This window comes from Phaenicophaeus curvirostris, chromosome 1 (assembly GCF_032191515.1).
Source record: "Phaenicophaeus curvirostris isolate KB17595 chromosome 1, BPBGC_Pcur_1.0, whole genome shotgun sequence".
NCBI classification, from domain to species: Eukaryota; Metazoa; Chordata; class Aves; order Cuculiformes; family Cuculidae; genus Phaenicophaeus; species Phaenicophaeus curvirostris.
The window spans coordinates 128,927,446-128,955,431 of record NC_091392.1 but is presented as its reverse complement, the minus strand read 5'-3'; the positions used below and the strand labels follow the sequence as shown (position 1 = coordinate 128,955,431).

At 39.5% G+C, this 27,986-nt stretch overlaps 1 protein-coding gene across 3 annotated transcripts; it reads left to right on the top strand.

The window, feature by feature from the left end:
- Positions 1 to 15: 15 nt before the first annotated feature.
- BEND2 (BEN domain containing 2) lies at positions 16 to 27,958 on the top strand. 3 transcript variants are annotated; one of them, XM_069874420.1, is made up of 13 exons: positions 16 to 155; positions 7,531 to 7,674; positions 11,292 to 11,452; positions 12,679 to 12,750; positions 12,932 to 13,006; positions 16,798 to 16,902; positions 18,387 to 18,434; positions 18,803 to 19,316; positions 20,344 to 20,544; positions 21,519 to 21,640; positions 22,266 to 22,479; positions 23,567 to 23,770; positions 24,464 to 27,958. In XM_069874420.1, the coding sequence occupies exons 1-13, from the start codon at positions 143 to 145 to the stop codon at positions 24,697 to 24,699; spliced, it is 2,109 nt and encodes a 702-aa protein (XP_069730521.1). In that variant the 5' UTR covers positions 16 to 142; the 3' UTR covers positions 24,700 to 27,958. The 3 variants fall into 3 exon arrangements, with proteins under 3 accessions (XP_069730521.1, XP_069730530.1, XP_069730537.1); XM_069874429.1 differs by lacking the exon at positions 18,387 to 18,434; XM_069874436.1 differs by lacking the exon at positions 7,531 to 7,674 and having other exon boundaries at positions 32 to 155.
- The last annotated feature ends 28 nt before the right edge of the window (positions 27,959 to 27,986 follow it).

Genomic DNA, 27,986 nt, shown 5'->3' with positions numbered 1-27,986 from the left:
CCCCGCGCAGCCGCGGTCGCTGCCGGCGGTTTCCGTCGCTCGCTCCGGATAAGCCGCTTCCGTTTCCAACGCCGCGTCCCGGCCGCACCTGCCTCTCCGCCCGGCTCGGCGCTCCCGCCCGCCCGGAGCAGCCCGGCCAGCCATGTCCGAGGAGGGTAAGGGCTCCGGTCTCTCCCGCCGGGGAGGGGGAGCGGGTGAGCGCTCGCGGCAGCGGAGACGCGTCTCGGCGGAGCCGCGCCCCGCCCGGCGCCCCCGCACGCGATTGGGCGGCTGCGGTGCGGCCGCGCGCTGCCATTGGCCGGGCCGCCGCCTCGCCGCGCTGCTATTGGCTGAGCCGCTGCCGTCGGCTGTAGCCATTGGCTGTAGCCATTGGCCGCGCCGCTGCCTCTGCTGATGCCATTGGCGGAGCGGCTGCCATTGGCCGAGCCGCTGCCTCTGCCGCCCCCATTGGCTCTCGCCCAGTCCCGTCCGGTCCCCGCGGGCTGCTGTCTGGGCTTTCCCCCCGGGGCTGGGAGCAGGGCTCTGTCTGCTCTGTCTGGGAGGCTCCTGCTGGGAAGCGGCGGCCGAGCCGCAGCTTGGTTCGGCCCCTGGGAGCAGGGTGGCGGCCGCGGGTTGTGGGGGGAGAGGCGTTCGCTCGCCGTAGTTGCCGGACGGTGGGTGAGCGAGGTGGGGAAACGCTGGGAGGCTTTGGTGCGAAGCCTCCTTTGGCCCTGGCAGGTTCCCGAGTGCTCTGGTTACTGAGATAAAAACCCTGGGTAGCAGCAGAGACGAGGGGTGCTCCTAGAGAGAGATGCCCGAGCTTTATGAGCTTTATGAACAGGCCTTAAGAGGAGCGGCTGAGAGAGCTGGGGTTGTTTAGCCTGGAGAAGAGGAGGCTGAGGGGAGACCTCACTGCTCTCTATAACTACCTGAAAGGAGGTTGTGGAGAGGAGGGAGCTGGCCTCTTCTCCAAAGTGACAGGGGACAGGACAAGAGGGAATGGCCTCAAGCTCAAGCAGGGGAGGTTTAGGCTGGACATTAGGAGAAAATTCTTCACAGAAAGGGTCATTGGGAACTGGAACAGGCTGCCCAGGGAGGTGGTTGATTCACCTTCCCTGGAGGTGTTTAAGGCACAGGTGGATGAGGTGCTGAGGGATATGGTTTGGTGTTTGATAGGGATGGTTGGACTCGATGATCCGGTGGGTTTTTTCCAACCTGGTGATTCTATGATCTTCCCATTCAAAGACCTAATGCCTGGTGCGACTCCTGTGTGCCAGGAGTGGGTGGGCATCACTTACTTAGGGTCACAACTAGTACATTTCTATAAGTTACCTGCTTCACCTTGCTGTTCAGGAGCGATGTTTGCACAGTCTCACGTCACTTTGAACTCATTTAGCCTCTTGTTGCTGTCACAAACCTCTACCCTCAATAGGTTCTGGTTGTCGCTTGCCCAAATGCCCAATTTCCTTGTGACTTTATGGTTCAGGGAGCTTCTCTAGCTAAAAAATCAATTGTTTTATTTCTGTTTACTTTGGCCACCGTGCATTTATACAAGTGTTAGAATGAAATAAAGGAGTAGGATTGAGATGCTGGAGGGTGGGAGCATAGCGATCCTTATACACTCCTGATGAAGCAAATGTACAGGGTAACACATTGCGTGTCTATTCCTTCTTCTTTTCCCCCAAAATTTTTGGTCTCCTGATCGGCTTTGTCTATAACTTGGTATTCCTAACAAATATCAAGACTGTACTAAATCACTGGAAGTAGAAAAGATGTGCTGTTTCCTCAGTCAGATGGTGCAGTATGAGTTCACATCTTGTTAAACTTCAGAGCCCTCTCTGTGAGGCTTCTTTTACCTTGAGTTTTCATCTTAGCATTTCAGTAATCCAAATATGACACCTAAAGTCAGGGGAAACATGGTTTTATTATTCCACTTTTCACCGTAGTAATTGGTTTGTATTTGCTTGATAGATGATACCATTGTCTTAATCTGTTGCAAATGTCAGCCATGCAAATTCTGACTTCAGCATTCTGAATAAACTGTTGTTTCGTGGTTCAGAGACTGTTGATAAGTATTTTATCTCTGATAGAGTTTTCTGCTGTCTGTGATGTGTGACAACCTATCAAGATTAAGGACAAAATTTTCAGAAGTATGGTAAATTCAAGGATACAACTTGAGGTGGATGGAACCCAATCTTTCTGAGTACAGTATTTAAGCAGCTTTATGAAATCTATTTTGTCTTACACGTAGCTTCCGTGGCTGGCTGCTGCACCTGGGAGTGCAGAGATCAAGTGTGCAGTAGTACAGAAATGTGTCTAACTGAACTCTTTTAAAATGACCACTGGATTTCTGTGAAAAGTTTGATTTTATTTTAGTGATTTTTTGCAAGCAGCCCTCAGGAACTCTGTAGTAGATGCTGGGATAGGATTTGGAACTACTCAGTGCTTTCAGCTCTCTCATCCATGTCTCTTTACCATTTCATACCTCATGGTTACTTGCATTTCTGTTTCTTAAAAACCAAGAGCATTCATCAGGTAATGACTGACTCAGTACAAGTCCTTCCTTACCCCACTGGCTTATGCAGTGTATTTAATTAGTAATGTACTTGGGGAAAGAAAAGTAGTCTGTCAGCTCGTCTTCAGGCTTCAGCTGAGGCATCAGATCTGATTGTATTTCTATGCTTTGTAGCTTTGATTATCATAGTATGCAGAAATGTGATTAAAACTCTCAGTTACGTCGTCAGTGAGATTAAGTTCGTATGCAAAGGATTATTTGAAGCTGGGATGGAATGCTGCCCTGAAAGGTATCATGACACTGATGTCACTGTGCTCTCCCTTGTGTTAGTTCTTTTTTTTTTATATATGTTAGCATAAGTGCCAGGCCATAAATAGAACAGGATTTAGTAACGGTCCAAGTTAATGCTAGCTGGCTCTCCTTTTGTGCCTCAGTTTACACCTAGGCAAACTCCCTGATATATTTTTCAATTGTTTGGGTAGTTGCTTTGCTTGGTTTGCTTTGGTATGTAATTTGTAGTTGTTGCTGCCTTTTTATTTTTTGGCTTCTATGTTTGTCTTTTCTTTTTAACTCCAGCTTTGAAAGAGTTTGTGTTTAGTTTTGGGGTTTTGTTTTTTTGTGGAGTTTTTTTTTTAATTCGCTTTTGTTTAATGTTTTTTTATGTTGAGTGTCATCTTTCCATCTCTAAATTATTTTGGTGGTCTGTCCATGTCGGTACTCCGTCACCTCCTCCTCTCCCCCCCATTTTCTTTATATTGCAGTTTGGTTCTCATCATCTTTCATTATGTTTCCCATTTTTTTTCTGTCTTCAGCTCTTTTCACCAAAACCTATACTATTAGGGGATGGGTGATCAAGCAGTAGTAAAAAGATAAGCAGTCATTTGGTTGCAGGAGTGTGTTGATCATTGTCAGGGTTTTCAAAGCCAAAATTTTCAAGTCATAGTTGCTTTTATATATATGTCTCTGCTGGCTATTGGAAATAAATTCTTTATGATGCTCAGTGTTACTTTGATATATAAAAACTAACATAATCTAGTAACGTAACTTCTGATCCAGAGTTAGACACAGTTGGACATTTTTGCATGTAAATCATGAAAGCTGGACTCAAGTTTAAGTTAACTTTCTACAAATACCTGCTATCTGGCAACTTTTTGCAGAAGCAAAGAAGAGTTCCTGGTTGAAAAATTCTAAACGGTGAACATAAACAGCTTACAAGTTAAAAAAGTACACCTCTAGTCTTCGCTTTCTAATTTGATCACTTCACAATATTGCTCTGTCTACAAATATTTTTCTGTACAACATTTTTTTGTGAACTTCTGCTTTATACTATAGCACATCCTACTGCCTTACTGAATAAGTTATCGTGTATATATACCACATAACCCAGAGCATGCATTGAGAAGGAATTTAGCTTGCTGATGTTTTCTATTTTTAGATGATTGTCACTTCAATTTTCAAGCAGAAATTCAGAGATCTCTTAAACCAGTAACGTGTCCCAGTTATCGGATAAACCAGCCTGGTATGTCTTACTGTAACGTGTAATTCATTTCACAGTAAAAACCTTATTTAAAATATATAAACCGAAAATAATTTCCTAATCACACTTTTTAAATTTATAATTTCCTTTCAAGATGTACTGGAAATGTCTAAATATCTATGTCATGATACTTTGTGTCAGTGAAGTTATTAATGCAATGAAGTTATTAACTTGGCACAAGAAATGCAGTTGCATCTTCATTCAGGTTACAAGTGAAAACTACCCTGATGGCTTGATTTTTGTTTATTTTTTTTTCAGGAGTACAAATTAATTGCAGAATATGGCAATTTGTGGTTTCTACTTGAGAGAGGCAGATATGTATTTCATATTGGTTTGTGGTGTATATATATGGTATTACTCCATATTGCTAGTACTTTTAAGAAGCATCAGAAATAATTAGAATTGATTATGAGAATAAGTTGCAGTTTCTTTAAGATTGAGTAAATAGCTGGAATTATTTTGTCACAAGTTTTTGAAGGTGTGAAGATTGTACTTGAATGAGCAAAGTTGGAGGCTGAGGGGAGACCTCATTGCTCTCTATAACTACCTGAAAGGAGGTTGTAGAGAGGAGGGTGCTGGCCTCTTCTCCCAAGTGACAGGGGACAGGACAAGAGGGAATGGCCTCAAGCTCCGCTAGGAGAGATTTATGCTGGACATTAGGAAAAAATTTTTCACAGAAAGGGTCATTGGGCACTGGAACAGGCTGCCCAGGGAGGAGTTTGAGTCACCTTCCCTGGAGGTGTTTAAGGCATGGGTGGATGAGGTGCTGAGGGGCATGGTTTAGTGTTTGATAGGAATGGTTGGACTCGATGATCCGGTGGGTCTCTTCCAACCTGGTTATTCTATGATTCTATGAAAGTTGTGCTCACATGTAAGAATGACTACAGTTTTCCTTTGCCTGAATAAGATACTTGTAAGACTATAAGGTGAGAACTATTTCTCACCACCACCACCTTTTTTTTTAAACTACTTAATATTTGTTGACAGGTCTTCTAAGCGAGGTATTTTTGAGCACAGACATTCTCTTGGTGATGAACTTAGTCAATCTACAGCAAAGGCATTTAAATTTGCCCACTGACTTTAGAGACAAGGCAACTAGAATACATTGGGAAAAGGAAGAAGTGCTTGGTGCAAAACAGGAGGGTCTGCATTTTTTGGATCAGCTTTTCTTATTGTTGCTGTGACCGGTCATGTTGATAAATCTTTGTGGAGATGTGTTCTAATCTCAAAATTTCCTGGCTGTTGATGTAGGGAATTTCCTGGCTGTTCTTGAGAGGGAATAATTTCCTTTCCCTGTATGAGAGCAGCCATGTTCAGCAAGAAGGACCCTGACTGCCATCTTTAGAGGTTGAAAATTTTGAGAGACTGTTTCTTGTTGCTGTGTTGCTTGTACATCATTGTAGAAATGTGTTGTAATTCATTAGATAATTTTTGGAAGTGAGGTGTTTTTCCTTCTGGCATTTTCCTGTTTGGTTTATGTTTATCCTCCAGCTGTGAGTTGTTGTAGTGACAGAATTTGGAAACACTTTCTGCCTAGAGTCCACTGCGCTGTTGTAATTTTGATTTTGAAACATTTAAGGGGGAGCGGTGAAAGGTATGGAAGACTGTGCTTTGCTTTCATTATCAACCAGCTGTGGATACTCTTGACTTCTGATCATACTGGCCTTCCTCTAGTCCAGATGGTGCTGCTTTGTCTTTTCTACATGCTTCTTTCACAGAGCTTCCTCTCTTCTATACCCATTACTCACTCTGCTGTAGATTTGAGTGATACAGTTGCTGGTCAGGTAGGGTTGATTTTCCTGCCTCATTTCCAGTGGGACAAAGTGAGGCATGAGATTTGTGGCAAAGGTTATGAGTATGTGGGTAAATTCAGTGCATTGTAAGGTTGCACAGGTAACGCACACCTTGTGTTGCTTACTCTGTGTAGGGACAGAGAGATGATTGCAGGGCCGCAGAGACCCAGCTATAAGTAGGACATTTATCAGGCCATACAGTAACCTGGCATGTATTGGTTGGAAAAAAGAGTAGAGAGGATTCTGTTCCCACATGCTGCATTGCAGATGCGCTTTTACTGACTCTCAGTTAACTCCTTCCTAAAGTAGGTAGACTACTAAATGATTGTCAACAAAAAAATTTATGCCTATGAAGGAGTTAAATAATTCAACACATGCAAATAACTCAAGTTGGCTTGCAGTGGACTTCAGTCAGAGAACAACGCTGAAGTGTTTTGCTAAAAGCTGCTTCTAAATTAAGTTCTCGAGTAGTCCTGCTGTTTACTTCTATGCAGCTAATTAAAACTGGCCAAGAACAGCTCTCTGAGCCTGACCAGCATATCCAAGCTCATGTCCACTCAGCTGAACTCCTTTTTGCAGGGCAGCTATGCTCCAGCTAGATTTTTGGCTTTACTACTGTAAACTTAGCTGTTGACTGCATGGCAGTTGTTGAGTGTTTCTGAACAGACCCTTCTATTTGGTGAAGTCCTTTCTAGTCAGATTACAGCCAAATCCAAACCCTGCCGTATTTTTTTTCTTCGGGATTAGATGGGCCAGAGGGAAAACTTTATGACCTGTGGAATTCAGTTTCTTTCCCTCCTTATGGTCTTTTAAGAAATGGGAAGAGAGGTAAGAGAGCAGGATTTGGAGTGAATTGTTCATAAAAGAGTAGAGAACCAGACCATTCTTACACTCCTACAGCCCAAATTCATTCCTGGAGATCAGTTCATCCTGTGCACTGAACAGGGTAGAGATCCTGTGGAAAATAAGGCATATGCTCTTATAGTTAGTGTGTCATTGTGCATGTGTGCTGGCTGAATTTAAGTGTTATTTCCTAACCTTAGTAGTTCACGGTATGATTCCATCCATTAATTTGTTTCATCAAGAATAAATTCCATTCCATTCTTTAACCTTCCAAAGCCACCAGATCTAGCTATAATAGGTAAAATACAGTTATTCTGAAAGGAGGACATTTTTTCTTGATGTAGTATGCTTAATTGGAAAAGGATTGGTACTGGAGATCTGCATTTCAGTGTTTCTGCACAGAATCTCATTAGGAGTTGATGTTTGGTATGATTTGAGTACGAAATGCACCACTAGGAGTTGTAGACTGATTTGTTGCAAGTATATTAAGCGTTTCTTATTTATGAAAGTAAAATTTCAAAACAAAATTAATATGTCTTGTCATATGCTTGAATGTAAACTGTGGCATTTTTACTGGCTTATAGCTGTTCCTGTTAAAGCTGGGCACTGCAGGAAAAGTTAGGTACTGAATAGTTTCAGAAATCCCACCAACTAAGCAATAGTAAGCTGCCTCCCTTCTAGTGTGTTAAAACCTCAGTGCCAGTGTGTAAAAGTGACTTCACACTTAGATGCTGAAGTTAAACTTGTTTTTTAATTAGCCTGTGGTACAATACAGGTAGATACGATACAAGAGCTGTAGTTGTCATCTGATACACAGAATGGTGTCAAGTCTTACCTGTTTCTTTTTCTGCGTGTGCTAATAGATTATCTCTCCTTCAATGTTGAGGATGATGAAGCAGTGGTTATTGACCATGAAGAAAATGGACCATCCACACAAGATTGCATGTCAGTGGAAGAAAACTCTGAAGTAAACAGTGCCGTTAACCATGTGGCTGAACTTGCCTATGGTAATCACTGTTCATTTTTATTGTGATCTAATAGTTAATGACTAGTTTTAATGCTGTATTTTCAATATTGCTGTCTTGAATGCTTTCTGTATTGCCCGTATCTTTAAAACACATTTTATTAGAAAGTTACTTCATAGAAATTGCCTGGCAATGCATTTAAAAAGAGGGACCTTTTTAGTTATTACTTTATTAATAGTGAAGCTATGTGTTTTAGGAAGTTTTTTACTTATAAAGTAAGTATTCCTAGGAATAAATTAGCAAGCGATTTGGAAGATAAATGTCGTGGAAGAATCTAACTCAAAAAATGAGTTTTTAGATAATCTATTCAGTGTAATTTAGTGGAGCACTGGGAGTACAGATGTGCAATGATAGCAAGGTGGTTGTTTAAGGTAATAAATTAGTAGCTGAAAGTAGCCTTTGGTGATTGTCTTTAATTCATTGCAGTTATTGTAACATACAAGATCAAAGTCTCTCAGAAATCTTGCCCAATTCTCCATTTGCCCAGACAAATTTTGTCGTAGTCGTTAAAAGCATTTAATAAACTCAGCAGCAGAATTACCAAGTTAGCAAGGAAAATGACTGTAACTAAGTGATGGCACTTATTAGATTTTTTTTTTTAATTCAGCCGGTTTTTTAACAAAACAAAAATAAAACTTCCCGCACAAGAAACTGTCATAGACAATTGCTGACCTCAGTACACAGTCTGAAACAAAAAACCCTAACACATTGCCTGTAACTCTTTTTATTTAAATCAACTACAATCACCTTTAAAATAGTTCTCTTCTGAGTTGACTCACAGCTGCATACAATGCTGCCAGCGTTCAAAGTAGTTCCGCGGACGATTTTCTGAAAGGATGTTGAGAGTCTCCATTCGTTTTGTGTTCACATCTTCTACTGACAAAAAATGGGTTCCTTTGAGTACTGACTTGATCTTTGGGTTCTCTCCACTGTAAACCTCAGTCAATAATTGAAAAGTTTCTGTTGCGGATTTCTTCAGTTTTACAAGAAACTTGATGTTAGCTTGCTGTTCACTCCTGCACACCAATGTTTTCCAGCCAAGGGTAAGAAAACATCTATATTTGGAGACACATCCACTTGTACTGAGTGAAGCAGTTGTTAAACATGTTTAAACATGTCACGTTAAGACCATGTTCTACAACCACCTATTTGTCTCTCCCTTTCCACTCTTGGTTCCCAAGTTGTTGGGTTAGTCTGGTGGGGTTTTTTGGGTTTTTTTTTGTGTCGGCCCTCGTAAGTAATTATTTCGTTACCAGCAAAGGAATTATGATGAGTGGGTATAGTTGATTTTTCGGAGTTTTAAAAGATGATTTTGTCATTTTTGGCCTTACAGCTTCTCTTGTAGATTATTTTAGTGTTAGGTATTGTCTAGTTAACAGAGCATAGTGAGATGTATTACCAGAACATGGCTTAGTTTATCTGGAATAGCTGTTGAACTTAACTCTTTGAACTGAAAATCTCTGATTGTTTTTATTCAACCACCATCTTGGGCTGATGTCTTGTAGAGCAGTGCCTTTTTTTTTCAGATCTGGTTCTGCCTGTCCAAGCTAGTTTATTTCACTTTTGTCTCAGCAGAGCAAGCTCAACATCACTAAGATAGATATCTAGGTCTTCACATCTCCCCACCTGCTGTGGAACACTTCTGTTATGCTTTTTACTTATCCATTTATGACGACAAACTTGTTATCGCTTTTGCTGGAGAGTGGAGTGGGGGTCATCATATGTGTGCCCAAATCTAAATTTGGGAAGCTAATCAGAAGGACTGCTATCTAACATTAGCATAAGATGCTTAAAATGAAATTAAACCAGGGACCTAGTGTTTTTCCAGGTGAAGTGGCATTCTGGTTTGCCTGTAGAAAACATGACGTTAGAGGGACTACATTGTGCCAGTGTGTTAATCCTGCTGCTCTACTCCCCTACTACTTTCTGCATATCCTTTTGCCTGATTGGTCCCACAGGGTGCTGCCATCTCCCAGGCTGTCAGTCCCGCGGGTGCCCAGTGCTAGGAGATGAGTGCCAGCTTGGTCTGTGCGGTGGAGACAGAGGGGTGAGGTGATCTGGGAAAGGAAACAAACTCTGAAGCTGTGTGGGAGGGTAGGTAGGTTATAATATTCATCTAAGAGAATATTAAGCGATTGCCTTTGTTTTTTTTCTACTCAGCTATTGATTGTAATTTCAAAATTATATTAATTGCACTAATCTAAATCTACCACATATTTGCCTAGGTAGCATCTGTCAGCTCTGCTACTACATTTTTCTGGGCTCTTAATGAAAAGAATTTTTTTTCTAGCTTATAATACTGAATATATTATTACTTTTCTGTCTTGCCCCGGCTGTTCCTCTTCCAGTGCATAAAATAAAAGCAGTTGTCTTTGCTTCTCAATATTTCTCTTACCTTGTATTTATCCCATTGGGTTAGTTTTCTTTTCCTTCACTTCCGTGATGTTGGGCCATGAAATTAATTCCATTATTTTGCAGAAGTAGTAAGAAGTACCTGTGTAACTTTTCTCATGCAGCCTCTTTTACTTGAAAGGAACTTACTGTAGGTATCCACCAAATTTGCCTACCATTGTTTTTCAGCTTGGCCTAAACTCCAGAAAGCTACGTCACAGCACGTAGTATGGAGGAGACTTGGTGTTGCCTTTTTATGCCAGCTAAGTTTTTCTGCTTATTTCTTTGAAACCTTCTGAGGTCTTGTTTAGCTTCTTAAGCTTTACCTGTCTTTTAATTCTCTTATCTGTATCTTGTCTTCTCTTATCTTCTCTTATCTGTATCTTGTTTTCTATTTAGTGCTTGGTCCATCTATAGCTAAAACACTTATGAGTGTTTTTTTCTCTCTTTTTAAAAGAGCTGCCATAGCCCTTTCCTGAAAGTTTGAGGTAGAAACCTATAAACGATGGACAGGCAGATTGGCAGTAGAGAGGTGGCTTTTCTCCTAACTGTGAAAATCCTTCAACATTCTTCAAAAGTTAGGTGTGGCAATTGTGTGGGCTTCAAAAGAATCAGGACAGAGCAGTGATAAACTGCAGTAATGGCGTTTTAACTGTGTGCCAGACCCACAGTGAAGAAGTGGAGGCATTTTGTGTACCACTTGTGTGTAGTTTGGCTTTCTTAGTCCCTGACCTACACTGGCTTAACAGAAGAGATACCTGGAGCAGATCTTTTTTGTTGCACAGTGCTTCAGTGACAAAACTGGGAGAAGGGGCTGTAGGTGTAGGGATGGAACAGCTGAGGACTGCACAAATGGGTACTGTGTTTTACATTGCCTGAATTTCAGTTAAAGGACTTTGTTGAGGTTTTAATTCTGTGTTTTTATACAGTTGGGCATGGAAATGAAAGCAGAGAATGAACGGTGAAAATCAATGCAAATTAAATAGAGGCTGGAGAGAGTTTGAAAGAAAGGATAATAAATTGAATTTATGATTTCAAATCTAAATAAATTGTATTACTAAGTATTTACTAATATGCTAATAAACAAATTTGAAATAACCAAGCAGTTTGAAATTTAAAAAAGGGTGACAGTGCATGTTTTAAGTAGTAAAACGTTTAATGCAGTGGAAAACCTGCTGATGTACTTTGCTTTCTCTCCACTTTTCCAGGAAGCGAAGGCTTATCGGCCCTAGCTGAACGAGTGGCATCACAAATGAGCCATTCTGCAAGTACGCAGAGAGGAAATGGTTACAACCCTGAAAAAATGGACTTTGTGTTTTCGCATAATAAAAGAAAACGACTTGCCCCTACTCTGTTGAGACAAAATGTGGTATGTTTCCCCAAACAGTAGCCTTTTTTTTTTTTTTTTGAGGTCAGTTACAATGTCATTGGGAGTGCAGTTTTCCATTCACTTTTCTATGCTCATTTAATAACATCCCAGTGAAGTGTGGGTAGGATATCCATGTAGCGCATGGAAGCTTTTAGCAAGAATAAAACTTTGTTGTGCTGGATGCTATACATATGTATACCAACAGTTAGTGTACAACAGAGAGTAACTTATATTAATTTATACTAATTTCCCTTGTAGATACTCATAATTTTTCAGTAAATATCTCTGTGCAATTTACGATAAGAGTTGAAACTTAAGTGTTGACTAAAGTTTTACTTCTATGAACAATTCAGTCCAAAGCCAGACTGTGTATATTGTTAAAGTGAGGCAGTCTGAAGCTTAGTTCATGTCACCATATTTAATTCTTGAATTCCAGCAATTGGAGTGTCTTTAAAGCAGTTCCACTGTGTTTAATTCTGCCTGTTGTAAACAAAGAAAAGCAATACCACCTACCACCTCCAACCTTCCTTTTTTAACATAAGACCTGAATAAACATGAGTTTGTTTGGGAAAAACGAACAAACAAAAAACCCAAACAACACCCAACCAACCAACCAAAAACCAAACAGCAACAATGACAGACTTATGTCTTCAATGATGGTTGGTAGACTGGGAAGAGCTCCCATACAGTAAAAGAAAAATGTCAGAATTGTCCATTTGGTGGCACTGTTGATTGCTGTCTAAAAGCAGTTTTCAACCTGTGAGAAAATTATGTCTTTTAGACACTTTTACAGCTTCTGCGTGCTGAGTTGTACCTATTGAAATAAATACACTCTTTTTTCAGATAGATTTTTCAAATTAGTGTAAAAATCTACATGGAGTCTCATAATTGCATAAGCCTCACTGTATAGTACATATGTAGTTAGATGAGAAAGTTCTTGGTCTTAGAATAACGAAATAAAAATACATATCATTATATAAATTTGCCAGAGGTTTGTGTTAAACCAGAAGAAGTCGCTCTTAAAATAAAGTTAGGTGATTATTCATATGACCTAACCACATGCGCATAAATTAGATTACTGTATTAAATCTCACTTCCTTGGGTCCTTTTGTAGCCAAGGGAGGGAATATAGGTACTACTGAATGTATCTAAGGTTCTTTCTGTAGTTTATGTTTTAAATTGTTTCATTATTCAAAACTTTAAAAGTTATTTATGTTATTTCCTAGATGAGAGCTGGGGAAGGAGAATATGAAGATAGTGACAGTGTCGTTTATGAGTATGAACCAGACTATGAATGTGTAAGTTAATTTTCCTTTGCCTTGAATAGGTTTAAAAAAACACTTCGGGGGTATGTATTTTGGGGTAGACTAAAATAACATGTGATGTTTGTAGATGGGTTTTATTGGCTTAGTGTAATATCCTGAGACTGTACATATATCACTGGCTTACACTGTTTTTCTTATTATTTTGATGAAAAAGGGGAGTATTGTATCTGAAGCTTCCTACACTGGAGATCAGCAGAAAACTCTTATGGAGGTCCTCTATTATTGCCAGGTATTTTTTTTTCTTTATCTCTGAAATGCCTTTTAAAAAATTTTAGTTAGTTTAATTCTATATTTGATAACCTATGGCTTCATCCTATCTGATTGTTCATTTGTTAGTTACCCATTTAACCTCAACGTTGTCAGTAAAAAAATAATCTACTACTTCATATTCTCTGAACTTTTCACACTGTAGGTGGCAAAGATACTTTTCACATACTAATTTAATACAAAATGTAAAGTCTAGTGATTTATTGGGAAGGGTTTCACACTAATAGGAGAGATTTGACTGCTCTACATGTCCAGCTTTTGAAAGCACATGAGGCTTACCAAGTGTCTGCCAAAATCCTGGTAATGTTGTTTTGGTGAGTTCTTTGCTTTTGACTTCTGAAGCTGTAGCTGGCAAGATCGAAAATCACTGCACTGAAAATTAAAAGCGTACTATAATTATTCAGGTGATCACTCATGTGACTCTGGAGTTGCAGTACTCTGTGAGAATGAAAGACATGCAGGCTATGCTTTAGGGAGGATGATTTGTGAGTGGCTTGTAGCCGAGTATTAATGTCTTGCCTCCTTAAGCATATATTCAGCAACACTGACAAGAAAATTGACTAAGATTGTGCGACTAATGTTCTTGCCACTAGTTTGGGAATGTGTGAATAGCAAGTAGTGCTGGTGAGAAGCTACAGCCTCTTTTGCTGCCTGCTAGCCACTTTCCATCTACTTCACTCCAGTGTTATCCTCTTCTCCCAGTATTTCTGACCTAGGGCTACGTAAGGGCTTTTAATAATGCCTGTATAATCCACACCGATTTTAAGGTCTTTTAGTGCTTGCTTGAAATATTTCTAAGTTTTGGGAGGATTTGTAGATTCTTTTGTGTAAGGATATTTAATTTTTTTACAAGATGGATATCATATTGAAATGTAGCTGTTGGTATTGACAGAATTTCAAATTATTTTCAACTTTATCTTCTACAAATCCATCTAGCAATTTTTGTCATAGCCATATGTATTTTTTTCAAAAAAATTATGAAGTCTAGTTATGCTATAGATCAACAAAAGAAATTGCTTTACTTAGTTGAAGGCACATTTACTCTTTGTAACTTGTGTAGATATAATGTCCTTGTGTGTTTTTTGCAGTGATACCTGATGACTTGTGCCTTATATGTATTCTCAAGTTGGCAGTGTCCTTTCAATTCTAGATTAATATTCTGCTGTCCGTTTCCTTTATACTGTTATGGCACAAGTGTATGTCTAAATTGCTGTGTAAGCATGTGTGTATTGCTAAATCCTGAAAAAACTGAAGAAAGCTTTCTATATTGCACAGTAACATATAGTAATAACTGATGGACTTTGAATGCTTTGATTTATCTGGCTTTTATGTCTGAAAATTTGGGCCTTTACAATAATGCTTTTTAAAAGTTTTTACCTGATTGCTTTAGTAAGACAACATGAATTATTAACATCTGAAAGAAAACTTGACACTGGGGATTAAAGATCAGACACTTACAATAAATAGGTTTTTTCAAATTCTGTCTTCTGTTCTGTGATTATAAAAAGCGTCAATGGAATTGATTTCAATGCCATCTTTGTTCTGAAAGGCATGTTTGAGTTGATTTCTTCTTACATCATTTACATCTCATTTTCATGGAATCACAGGATGATTGAGGTTGGAAGGGATCTTCTGGAGGTCATATTGTCCAACCCTCATACTCAAGCAGGACCACCGAGGTCTCCTTGCCCAGGACCATGTGTCTTTCAGCAACCTGTGCCAGTACTCAGTGACCCTCACAGTGAAAGAGTGATTCCTGATGTTAAGAGGGAACCTCCTGAGTTTCAGTTTGTGCCCATTCCTCTGGTCCTGCCGCTGGGCACCTCTGAAAAGAGCCTGGCTTTGTCCTCTTTGCCACCTCTCCTCAGGTATTTGTATGCATTTAGGAGATCTGCCCATGAGCTTTCTTTTGTCCAGATTTAACCATTCCCAGCTCACTCAACCTTTCCTCATAGAAGAAATGCTCCATTTATCACCTTCAGGGCCTTTTGCTGTACTTTCTCTAGTCGTGTTTCTCTTGTACTGAGGAGCCCATAGCTGGACCCTGCACCCCAGCTGTGGCCTCACCAGTGTTGGGAAGAAGAGGATTACCTCCCTCAACCTGCTGGCAATACTTTCCCTAGTGCAGCCCAGGGTACCATTAGCCACCTTTGTGGCAAGTACATTTTGCTGGCTAACATTCAAGTAGGTATTGTGCTGCTCTGGGCCAGGCTATTCATCCAGTTTCCAGTCCACCTCACTATCTGCTCATCCAGCCTGTACATCAGCAGCTTCTCTGTGAGGATGTTAAGGAAGAGAATGTTTAAGGCCTTCCTCATGTTCATGTAGACAATATCTACTGCTCTACCCTTATCGACTAGGCTGGCCATTTCATCGTAGAAGTTTATCAGGTCAACCCCTTGATAAAGCCATGCCATGACTTCCCTTGGTGGTATTTTTGTCATTTATGTGCCTAGAAATGGTTTCCAGGATTAGCTGCTCAATCAGCAAGGTGAGTGTTGGTTTCTTCTAAGTCACAAGCGATAGGACAAGAGGAAACGGCCTCAAGTCACACCAGGGGAGATTTAAACTAGATATTAGGAACAATTTCTTCACCAAAAGGGTTGTCAAGCATTGGAACAGGCTGCCCAGGGAAGTGGTCGTGTCCCTATCCCTGGAGGTATTTAAAAGACATGATGCTTAGGGATGTGGTTTAGTGGTGGACTTGGCTGTGTAAGGTTTATGGTTGGAATCAATGATCCTAAAGGTCTTCTCCAACCTAAACGACCTCTCCAGGCATGGAGATGAGGCTGACTGGCCTGTAGGTCCCTGGGTCCTCCTCCTTGCCCTTCTTCAAGATAGGAGTGAGATTTGCTTTTTTCCACTCTTTGGGCACTTCTCCCATTACCATGATCAATCAAAGGTTACCAAGAGCGGCCTCGCAGTGACATCAGCCAGCTCCCTCAGCAGTCATGGGTAAATCCCATCAGGCCCCTTGAACTACGTCTAGTTTGCTTGGTCAAGGATTCCTTGACCAGATCCTCTTCCACCTAGTCTGTATTCCTTGCTCTAGCCTTTCCTCTTGGTCTCTGGGAGCTGGGAGTCTGGAAAGCCAGTCTTGTTCATAAAGACTGAGGCAAAGGTGGCATTGAATCCCTCAGTCTGTACAATGTCCTGTGCCACCAGGTCCAATGTGTGGACCCACGTTTTCCCTAGCCTTCCTTTTGCCACCTGTGTACTTAAAGAAGCTCTTCTTGTTGTCTTGGACATCTCAGACATCTTGGACATCCCATATTCAATTCCAGTTGGGACTTCTACTTTACAGTTTGTATTTTTCTAAATATATTTCTCATGGGTGATACGGAAATCTGCACTTTGGTGGCTGCCTACAAGCCTTTTACCTGTGTACTGGGAAACTACAGACTTAAAGTAGCATATCATAATACATAACTTACCTTAGAGCTTGTCAGTAGCTTTTCAGTGTAAAATAAAACATATCAAATGGGTAATAAAATATCTGCTGTAAGCAGGAAGAACAACCTTTAAGTGTCAGCCATGTTAAAGTTGCAAGAGTAAGCTTCTTCAAAAATTCTTTTTACTATGACATCTACCATTGTTATTTGCATTTTCTACCTAAGCTGATCATGCTCACAGAATGTATATATTATCTACAGATCTTACCTAGTTTATGGAGGGAATTTTGCCCTTAATTCTCTAAATTTAAATTGAGTTCTTGTGCAACAATACTGTTCTCACTTCTATATTTGTTGTCAGGCTATGTATGATGCCATTCAGAAATTGGATAGAAAATTTGACCTGCTTCATCGGAAGGTCTCAGAAATGCAGCATACTCGTGTAAAGCCACTGTTGCTCAAACCAGTGAGTATTAAAGACCTAGGAAATTTATTTTTACTATAATTCTCTCACTTCCTCTGATACTTATTTTAAAAATGTCCTCTACTTTCACTAAGATTAAAATTAGTAGCAAAATAGCAGACATAAAATCCATTTCAATTAAATTATTCCAGATTTCTAACTTATCCTCCAGCTTCAGTCTCCTCTCTTGTTATTGACCAGAGGTCACAGAATGGCCAGTGGCCCATGCCAAATTCAGGATGCTGTGATAGATGCTGTAAAATTCTATTTGTATACCAGGCTGGTTCAATTGACTAACTGATTTTTAGAGTTCAGAAGAAGGTTGCATATCCATTACACTGTAGAATTGTATATTTTTTTAATAAAATGCCTTTTTTCAAAATTGTTAAGAAAGTTTGGTATTGTGTACACGCTATCCATTTTATTCTTACATGATGAATCCACTATGAACTAAGGAGACAGAATATTTGTACTTGTAACAATGCTCTTTAAAAGGCAAACATAACAGCTGATTTTTGAAGAAGGTCATAAAATCCAGAACCTTTCTTTATCAAGAATACTGACAAGCTCTTAATGTGGCAGAAGTGATCTTACTGTCACGAGATGTCAGGGCATCAGTAAAGCCATTTGCTTTAAGGGTAGTAAAAGCGGTGACATTCTTTGTGCATGTCAGTTATCAATAGGTTTTATTTGGGAATTCATTTTTATTGACAATTCCAGGCTTGTACTGTCCACGCAGCCAAAAATATGAGATTCAGGGAACAAACCGGTCTTGTCATCTACACTTGGGCCCTGTGACCTCAGCACTCTTACCCTTCCCTCTGATCGTGTGTAATTGCAGCTGCTGTAATGTTCATATTTTTAATGGTATAAGGTGTAAAAGGGGAAGTCAGCAAATGCAACCTCCCAACCATTTCCTTAGGTTCTGCTAGCACTTTAAAATCATCAGGAATACTATAGACTTTTTATAACTGTACCATTGTTCTATCTGTGATAGGCTAGGGATATAGATAAGAAAAATCTGGTGGTAAAGGTACTGGATTTTTTATTAGATCCACTCCAACAGCAAGAGACATGGAGAAGCTTTCAGACACATAAGGCTTTGTATTGGTCATAGATTTTTTTTTTTTTAAAAGCTTACAAGGGTGGACTATTATCAGATTACTGTAAACAAAACAAAAAAAGAAGCACAAGAAGAAAAACAAAACAAAACCCCAAACCTACATGTGTCAGCTACGTGAGTTAGCTCATGCTCAGTGACTTGTATTGTGAACTACAATAGATAATTTAGGATGCATATGTTTCTTAATAAAAGTACTCCAAGTGGTGGAAAGTGTAGAATGTCTGTCTACCTGTCTTAGTCGTTTTGGAATCTTCAATTGTAGATAAGATCTGAATGCGTATTGCTTTCAGCTACCAAGTAAAGAATGAAGAGGCAGCCAGGAGAGAAAGTGAAATTTTTGGGTTTTTTTTTCCTTGTTTAAAAGGAAGCTAACACGGCAGTGGAGACATCCCTTGAAAATTCAGCAGATTGGGTAAATGGCTGGCAAATTTTAATTTTTTTTCCCCTCTTCTTTTTTTATAGATCTTCTTTTAAGAGTCTTTGCAAAGCTGCCTTTCTCATTATATATTTGGCTATTTTAGAAAGCAGTTGTGCCAAGACCCCAAATGGGGAAAATACTTGAGGAACACTGAAGCTGACTAGATAAACTCTTAGTGTTGGAACAACGTGCAAGAATAAAAGGAAGAAGAGGAAAGGCTAAAAAGTGATATCACTGGCTTCATGACAGTGACTGTTGCCAATAGTGTATTAGTAGAATCTAGTCTTTTTGGTTTGCAAAAAAAAAAAAGACCCGATATGTCTAATTTAACCTTTTGATTGTTTTCTGAATCACATTTGCAGAAACCAGTTGGATTTACCTACAGAAGTTCCAGTCATTTCCCTCAAGGAAAAATAAGAGTACAAAAATCCATGGAAAGGGAATCAAGTCTTCATCTCTCTTCATCAGGCCAGGGAAGGCATAGCCCAGTCATAAGGGTTGCTTTACAAAATGGCCATATTCAGGTCAATTCCACAATAAAGCATGTTCCACAGAGTCTTCAGCTTGAATCACAGCAGCCTATTCATAGGCAGAGCCCACCACTCCCTACTATTGTTTCTACGCATTCATTGCATTCATCATACACAGCAGCAAACAGGATGCCTGACCTTTCTCCACAGTCAAATCTTGTAGCCAGCGTTGTGGAAAGTACTGTTAACGTTGCATCTTCAACAGTGGCATCGTCATCGATGCCAGCACCATCGGAGACCAGTTTGGGAAATAATGCTGTGGTGGCCGGCTACAGAAGTGCATCTGGCAGTGTGAACGTTAGTAAAGAACTACCATCTTCTTCAGTCTCCATCAATCCTAGCTTTGGTGAGTTCCTTTGTAATAAATACTCAGAAATAAAGGCTAAAAACCTTCTGCTACTATAAAAAAATGTGCCTGAAGAAATAAATTGTTATTTAGCAAAAGTAAAGGAGCAGAACTGGCAGCCTTACAAGCATTTCTATTATGGAATACTGTTTGAAACTCTTGAAACAAAAGTTATAGGAATGTTTAGTACATCGGGGAGACTTCTAACCTGTGTATATGTCATAAGTAATGTATGCGTGCTATGCTTGTGTTTAAAATGATTGCCAGTAGACCTAAGTGAGGCATATGCCTGTATGCATTTTGCATTTAAGCAAGCAACTTAACCGTATTTGTGTGAAGGAAATAACTGTTATTTTCTTAGGGAAGTTTTTATCAGTGAAAAATCCTTTCTATCCTCAAATTCTCCAGGTTTGGTTTCTTTCAAAACTCTTAATTCCACAGCAAATGAAGATTTCTATAGGTTGTTGCATTATAATAAACAAGCTCATTTAAAATAGCACTATGTTTTAAACTAATGCATTTCTTTCTGAAGTATAAATGCTTTGAGTTACATGGAAGGCCTTTGGTCTGAAAAACAAGCTCATGCAGCTGAACAGCTGCAAAAATAGTAGGTGAAATACTCAGATGCCTGTCTGCATATGGAATTTAGCAGTACTGTGTATGGATATGCCATTTTTCATGGATCATTGTCTTGAAAACATGTATGGTATCTGCACGTGTGCAAAATAGGCCAGTCTGAATACTTTGGACTCTAATGTGTTTGATGTATTCTCTTGGGTGTTGTTATTTCAGTGCGTTATATTGGTAGCTAATGTGAATTAAAGAGAGATGTCTGTTACTATTACATTTTAAACCTGTCTTTGTAAAAGCAAAGGTAAGTAATATGTAGTAGAGTTAGCTGTGATAAGAGAACATATACCCAGAGTACCATAGAGGTTCAAGTGAAAACTTGAAAAAGCATTCTTTTTAACAACTTGCTTGGGGTTTTGAAATTTTTTTTCATATGAATGTTTTTGTTTTACAAAAGAATTTGTTGGTGACCCAGTGAGAAATGTAAAAGTTCTTGGAAACTATTTGATGAAAGCTCGGCAAAAGACTAAACCAAAGTATGCAGCGCGCTACTTAGTACGTGTCTTGTTCCCCAAGGAAACATTACTGTGCAGCATTATGGGAGTGAGTGCACGAGGGCGCAGAACATTGGATCCAAACAAAATTGCTGCCATAAGAGGTATTTGACCTTTCAAAATGCACAGTTCTACTTCTTTAATACTTAACAAAGGTTTTAACTTACAAGGAGTTCTTTTCTGTATGTTTCTGCTGATCATTATCTAGCAACTGGTGAACTTACAGTTGTGGTAGTGGATGTGCTCTGCTGTGTCTTCATTTTGAAATACCTGCTTTGTAATTCTCAATTTTTGTTTTTCTTCAATGTGGATAAAACATTTCTGATTTCTTCTAGTTCAATGCACTTCGTGTTCATCTGTCATGCTGAATTTTTCATTACACTTACTTTGTGTTTGTCTGTTACATGGGTTTTCTGGAGTTCTTTTTGTTTGGCTGGTTCAGCTTTGTGTTTTGCTTTGGGGTTTTTATGGCGATGGTATACTTGGGAAGAACATTACCTGGTGATTCTTAAATACTCTTCTTTCTCTTAAGTTCACTTCTCTTGTTTGTTTGAGAAATGGTGATGATAGGGAGGGCATTTGTTCTAAAATGTCAACGCATTTACAGAGATCCTCTTGCATCTATGTGTGAACTTAAAAATCTTCTCCTTCCTGTGTAAAAAATGGGAAATCAATTGTATGAAGTAATTGCAGCATCAGCATTACACTGTCACTGGGTTTTGTGGGTTTTTTTTGTTGTTGTTTTGTGTGTGGATTTTGGGTGTTTGTTTTGTTCTTTTAAATTAGTATGATAAATCATACATTTCCCCTAATTCTACCGGGAAGTTCTTAGTAATCAAAGCACTATTCACAACACCTCCAAAAAAGTCTAGATGCACATCTTGAATTCATAGTGCTGCTTAACTTCAAAACCTGAGTTTACTATCTTTAATATAAAGCTGGAAATCTAAATCTTCTAAATGGAGAACAGTAAATGAGACATTCCTTAGCTTTTTCTCATTCTTTCTAAATGAGGATACTTTTAAATACTGTTTTCATCATAAAGCATAAAATTTTTTTCTCTATCATTTATATGCAGAATTTCTTGCAACTAACTTTCCAAGCTATGATTTGAGCGAGCATGGAAAAGACTGGAAAACCTGTATCACAAATGTCAATGCCATGATCCGCTGTTTACGCTCTGAAACAAAAATAAAACCAGTAAGTTGACTCAAGGTGATAACTTACTAGGTGCTAAGCTTGTGTTTCTGTCTCATATTAATTATCCTCATTGTACGAGTCATCTAACTGGAAATTACTCAGCATCTGCCTTTGCATTCCTCAGCATAGGTCTGCTGATGGCAGCACTGGTTCCACATGGGGAATACTGGAAGCATATCCCTTTCTCTTGCTCTGCCTGTTTCTGGTCCTGTGTCAAGCATCCATTTAAGAGATGGAAAAGCATAGGACACTAAAAGGAAAGCACTGTAATATTGCCCAGAAGCAGTGTAAAATTTGATTGTGAGCTGAAACATATTGCTGCTAAGTACTGTTTTCACAGGCTTTCCTTCAGATATAACCAGCCACACATTTCAGCTTCACTTGACTGAAACATCACTCCCAAAACACCTGTAACTCCATTTACTTCTGCTTCTAGACATTTTTGTGCAAATCTGTGAATATTTAGTATCTGTTTCACCTGTGGTTTTCATTATTGAAATTGACGAGTAACTATATTTTAAATATTGGGATCTAATTTATGCTAGATGGGAAATGAACTGGAACACTAATTAGAAAACTGGTAGGATTCTCCCAGTGCACATGCTAACCTCATTTAATGTTTCAGGAGTCAACAGAAGGGAAAGAAAAAGTGGCTGATGCTCCAGATACATCTCATTGTGTAGATTTAAATCATAATGAAGATAATGAAGGCAATTTTCAAAACTCTCAGAAAATTACCAACTCCACAACTGACAAACTGCAGAATTCGGAATTGGATAATTTTCCAGAAGCTTTCCATACACCTTCTGTCAGGAAAACACACTCTTTGGAACCTATGGGTAAACTAAGAAATCTACATCTTCTGGATTTGTGTGTCACATTTTGAATGGTCAGTGAAAGGCAGAAGATGCTACTATAGGTTAAATTGTGTAGTAAAGGGATTTGCTGAACTATGTGACTCTTAAACCTCTCAAGGCAGTCAACTGATGTATACGTAGTAAGTCTTCATGGGACCAAACAAGGACATTATCTGGCTAACCAAACATGTGTTTGCATCTACCAATGTCCTGTAATGCATATCCACTGTAAGACTGGAAGGTTCAGCTGTAAGATAGCCTGTTCGTATTCTCTGAATAATTATTTTTAAAGAATTATTTCACAGCTGCCCAGGTTTTTTATTTGGTAGATATTCTACCTTAGTGGAGCAAGCTAGCTCACAATATCTGGTATTTCAGTTTCAGGAAAAAAAGCACATACCTCTGTAAAACTGACAACTTAGGACAGTTAAAATCTTAAAGCAGCCTTTATTCTTTTCTAAAAAATAAAAATGGACAACATACAAGTGCATGGAAAAAAATCCATTTACAGCATGTGATGCGTTTAGAGAGCTTCAAGGAAAATGAGATTAGTTGCCCTTGAAAATAATTTACTCGTGCAGGATAAATTTAGGCCTCAATCAGATCTGCTCCTGTACCCACAATTTGTTAGTCTGATCCCACAGACCTACTTAGTTACTACATATTTTGCATTTTTTTAATATATTTGCAGCAGAATCAGGTTGAAGTAGTTAAGAAATATGCATTCTGTTTTTCCATTTCCACTTACAGGATCTAACTGTTGAAATAGCAGAACTTTTATTTACTTGTGTAGTTGGAATAGCATCATCTTTTCACATGAGATGAGAACAATTAAGAAAGCAGTCATTAATAATGCAGGTTACATTGCAGAAAGCCTGTCAGAAGAGCTGTTACATTGGTTTTTAGCTACTTAGACATTTGTCTGCAGTATATTGCATTTCAGTATTAGCTGTAGTTTTACACAGTTTTGCTGTGACACTGTGTAATACAGCCACTTTGAAGAATGCTCAGTATTAGATAAGTAAAATTTCTCACTCCTCCCTCTGTTTTTCTCTGACATGCGTTCTAGAACTTCTTGGAAGTCCATGGCGCAACGTTCAGTTGCCTTTCTCAGTCATTTATGTAGCTAAGGGGAAGTCTCGGCCAGAGTTGTCAGCTCGCTACCTAATTCGTCATATGTTCACTGAAGATGTGCTGGTAAAAAGCAATGTATATGGTAATCTTGAACGTGGCATGAGCCCACTGGACTGCAACAGAATTAATGCTCTCAGAGGTAAGTAACAATCTCTGTTCAAGTGATAATGGTAATTTTATTTAAATATTTTAGAGGCTTGCTTACAGAAAACATGTAATTCGGGTAAGCTCAGAAGGACAATCACTCCTCAGTAATTAAATAAAAATTAGAAACTGTTTTTAAAACTACTCATTTTACTTGTTGAAGGGGAGAAAGGTGCAGTAGTCTACCTTATTTTTCCCATGGCTGCTTAACTCAAGTATTTGTGTACCAATCTTGTTGCAGTAAGGTAAGGAACAAACTCTTGCTGTCACTGTTCTGTATGGCTGTGCTATGCTGAATTGCTGTGTTTAATTCTAGTGAATATGGTGTCAAAGTTCCTCTGAAGGAGGGCTTGGTCTTGCTAAATACTAGTCGTCCTGAAACGGGCTGTGGTTGACCACGTTAGAAGCCAAAGTTGTTCAGCACTTCCAGGGATCAAGCCCACAGACACAGTTACATGCTTTCTTTGCATATTTTGTTTTTATGCCTAGACCTTTTGTTACTCATTTTTAAATTAAACAGAAAGGGGAAAAAATACTTGCCTTCTAGCTTTGCCCTTCAAGCCTTGTGTTACGCTTAGCTGTGCTGTTGTAGTAGCATGCACTTATTTTGGCATAATTACATGCAAAAAGAGTATGTAGCTTGCATAAATAATTGATAGCTCACTATCATATGCTTATTTATTTTTAGACTTTCTTCAAGAGAATTATCCATCCTTTGATCTAAAGGAAACAGGATATGATTGGAAGGCATGTGTGGCTGCAATAAACAGCACAATCCGCAGTCTCAGACATGACCATAAAAAAGCTAAGGTTGGAATCCGACGGAAAGCCCTGGCGGTGCCAAGACTGAATGCAAAGAGTCCTCCACAGAGTCCCACTTCAGTCAAGCCATTTGAAAGTGACACTATCAATCTCACGGACTGAAGCTCTCTAACGTTTGTCTCAAATCTTAATTTAGCAGGTTTTTATAAATCCCATGTAGTAACCTATTACATTGAGTTGTCTTACTATACTGAGTTATCAGCAGCACTTAATAGCTTTATTTCCTGAGACCCAAGTTAGCAAAAGACTTGGAAACACTAACGCCTTGTGTAAGTAGCATTTTTGGTCCTCAGAAATTACTTCCACAGTGCCCTGTAGCATTTGCAATGTGCTTTCCCTTAAAAGCACCTTCTTCTCCTGATTCATTGACTCTGAAAGGTTAACATGATTAGAAAAGATACACTACACATCAGGTCAGCTGAAACAGGTAGAAATGTGTGAAGGAAATAATGTTGCGTCTTGGTGGAAGACTCATAGCCAGCTATATCTCATTATGTGTGAGAAATTAAATTCGCTTTCACGATGCATATTTTAAGCAAAAATATCCACTGCGGAAAATGAAAAGAATTTTTTATTGCATCTAGCTGATTTGTTATCTCTCATTTATCTCTCTTAGGCTGGACATTAGGAAAAAATTTTTCACGGAAAGGGTCATTGGGCACTGGAACAGGCTGCCCAGGGAGGTGGTTGAGTCCCCTTCCCTGGAGGTGTTTAAGGCACGGGTGGACGAGGTGCTAAGCGGCATGGTTTAGTGTTTGATAGGAATGGTTGGACTTGATGATCCGGTGGGTCTCTTCCAACCTGGTGATTCTATGATTCTATGATTTTTTTGGCCTCCTAGAGCAGTCTTTGTAGGATAAGAGGCAGCCAGCAATGTAAGTACAGTTGGTAATATTTTCTTTGCTGTGACTCAGCTCTACAAAAGCACAAAAAAAACCCATTCAGAAGAAACAGTTCAGTGGTTGGTTCTGTTTTTTCTTGGTGAAAATGAAAGAAAATACTTATTCAGGGGCTTGGTGTACTGTTTAGTGGCATATGTCTCATCCACCGGTTTGGATGTCCACAAGATGCAAATCAGCTGCAACTTTCATCTAGAGGATTTGGATTCTGATTCTGATTTGACGCATAGTAATTTCCATCACCTTCAAGTCATTGGTCCTTCAATTAAAACTAAGGACACATGCTGTGCTGTTGCTTTGCAGAGATGACCAACATCTGTGGTATGCCTTCTCAAGTTCATAATCCTACCTTTTAACGCTCAGTTCTACAAGGCTAAGCATGTTGGCTTTGCTGTGTGGGTAGGCTGCTGTTCTAGAGACTTGTCATCCTGCCTTCGTTAACTTAAAATCTTGAAAGATGTGCAGTGATTATTCAGTCACAGAACGGTTGAGTGTGGAAGGGACCTCTGGAGGTCAGCTGATCCATTAGCTGTGCTCAGGCAGGGTGACCTAGAGCCAGACGTCCACCAGCATGGCCAGATAGTTTTTTAATATCTCCAAGGATGAAGACTCCACAACCTTCTTGGGCAATCTGTGCAAGAGTTCAGTCACTGTAACAGTGAAAAAGTGCTTTGAGATGTTCAGGGGGAGCGTCCTGTGTTTCAGTTTGTGCTGTTTGCTTCTGGTACTGTCATGGTGTGCCACTGAGAAGAGCTTGGTTCTATCCTTTTGGCTTTGTCATCTTTGCACCTTCTCCTCTGGTATTCCTATACGGTAATGAGATCCCCCTTGAGCCTTCTGTTCTGCAGACTGAACAGTTCCAGCGCTCTCAGCCTTTCGTGATACAGAGAGGTGCTCCAGTCCCTTCATCATCTTCATGGCCCTTTGCTGGACTCTCTTCATTATGTCTGTGCCTCTGTTGTATTGAGAAGCCCAGAGCTGGACCCAGCACCCCAAATGTGGCCTCACCAGTGCTGAGAAGGATCACCTCCTGCTGGCAGCATCCTCCTAATATAGCCCTGGATACCATTAGACTATTTCATGGCAAGGGCTCAATGGTGGTTCATGTTCAACTTAGTGTCCACTACGACTTCCCAAGGTGCATTTGTCCATCATGCAGATGATTAATGAAGATGTTAAACGGGATCACAACCAGTACTGGCCCCTGGGCTACACCAGTAGTCACTGGCCTTCATCTAGACTTTGTGTTGCTGATTGTCACTGTCGGGGCCTTCCAGTTTCCAGTCTCCCTCACTGCTTGTCTAGCCCATACATCAGCAGCTTGTCTGACAGGAACTTACAGGAGACGGTGTCACAGGCCTTCCTCAAGTCCAGGTAGATAATATCCACTGCTCTCCCAGGCCACTCACTTTATTGAAGTTGATCAAATTGGACAAGCATCATATTTCCCTGGAGAAGCTACGCTGTGACTACTACTGATGATTTTCTTGTCATTCACGTGCCTTTCTGTTACTTGTTTTTTCAGCATCAGTGACACAGTCCTCTCGCTGTCTACATATTGGCTCTCTGATGTGTGAACTGGTTTTGCCACTTGAATTATGTCTGAATGTAGTCTCAAGTGTCCAAGGTTTTCACAGGAAGAAACTTCTCAGGAGGCGGACACAGGGAACCAGTTTCATCTCTGAAAGTTGATCCAGCTGTAGCTTCCAAAAGTATGCCTGTGTACATAGCAGAACAAGATTTAACTAAATCTGTCCTTTCCAAGGCAAAAATTTCCTGGTTTTGTTTTTCATTAGCAATAGGATAAAATAGTGGAGTTACTTGTTCTCAGTTTAGCTCCTGTTCATAACAAACAGGCTTTATATACAGTATTAGATCAGCTTTTTTATTGCAAGTTAGGATGTGCAATGGCCTTATCAAATATTAAATTAGTAATTTAAGTTACCCCTACCACCTCCTCGCAGAAGGCTTCTGCAGGATCTTAAAGAGGCTGAATTTCTGATTGTTTTTACTAGAAATGTTGTACTGCAAATTTGGTTGTTCTGGTTTGCTACTATCAAATTCTGCTGTTACTGTTCTATACAATTGTTCTTGTAAATACCAAGAACTTTGTTGTGTTTTAGATATTACTAGTTCCAAACCTCAGAAGAAGCCAAAAATGCTTATATTTTTTCAGTAGCTTGATGAAACGTTTTCACTGTCCTTCACAGGCTTTAATGGTAGAGTGATATATTTATTGAACAATCTGTCTGGCGCTGAAATTTTTTAGTCTGGTGCATACCTATAGCTTCCATAATGAAAAGAGAATTGAGTAATCAAATAAAAGTAGAAATAGTTTTGTTTCTGTTTCAAATGTATTAATTTTTGCTAACTTTTATAAAATATACAGTATTTTGCTGTTAGGAATAAAGTATTTTACAAATAAAACTAGCATACAGCTCCTTCACTACATATATGTGTGTTATGTATTTCTTGTACCATGGACCTACA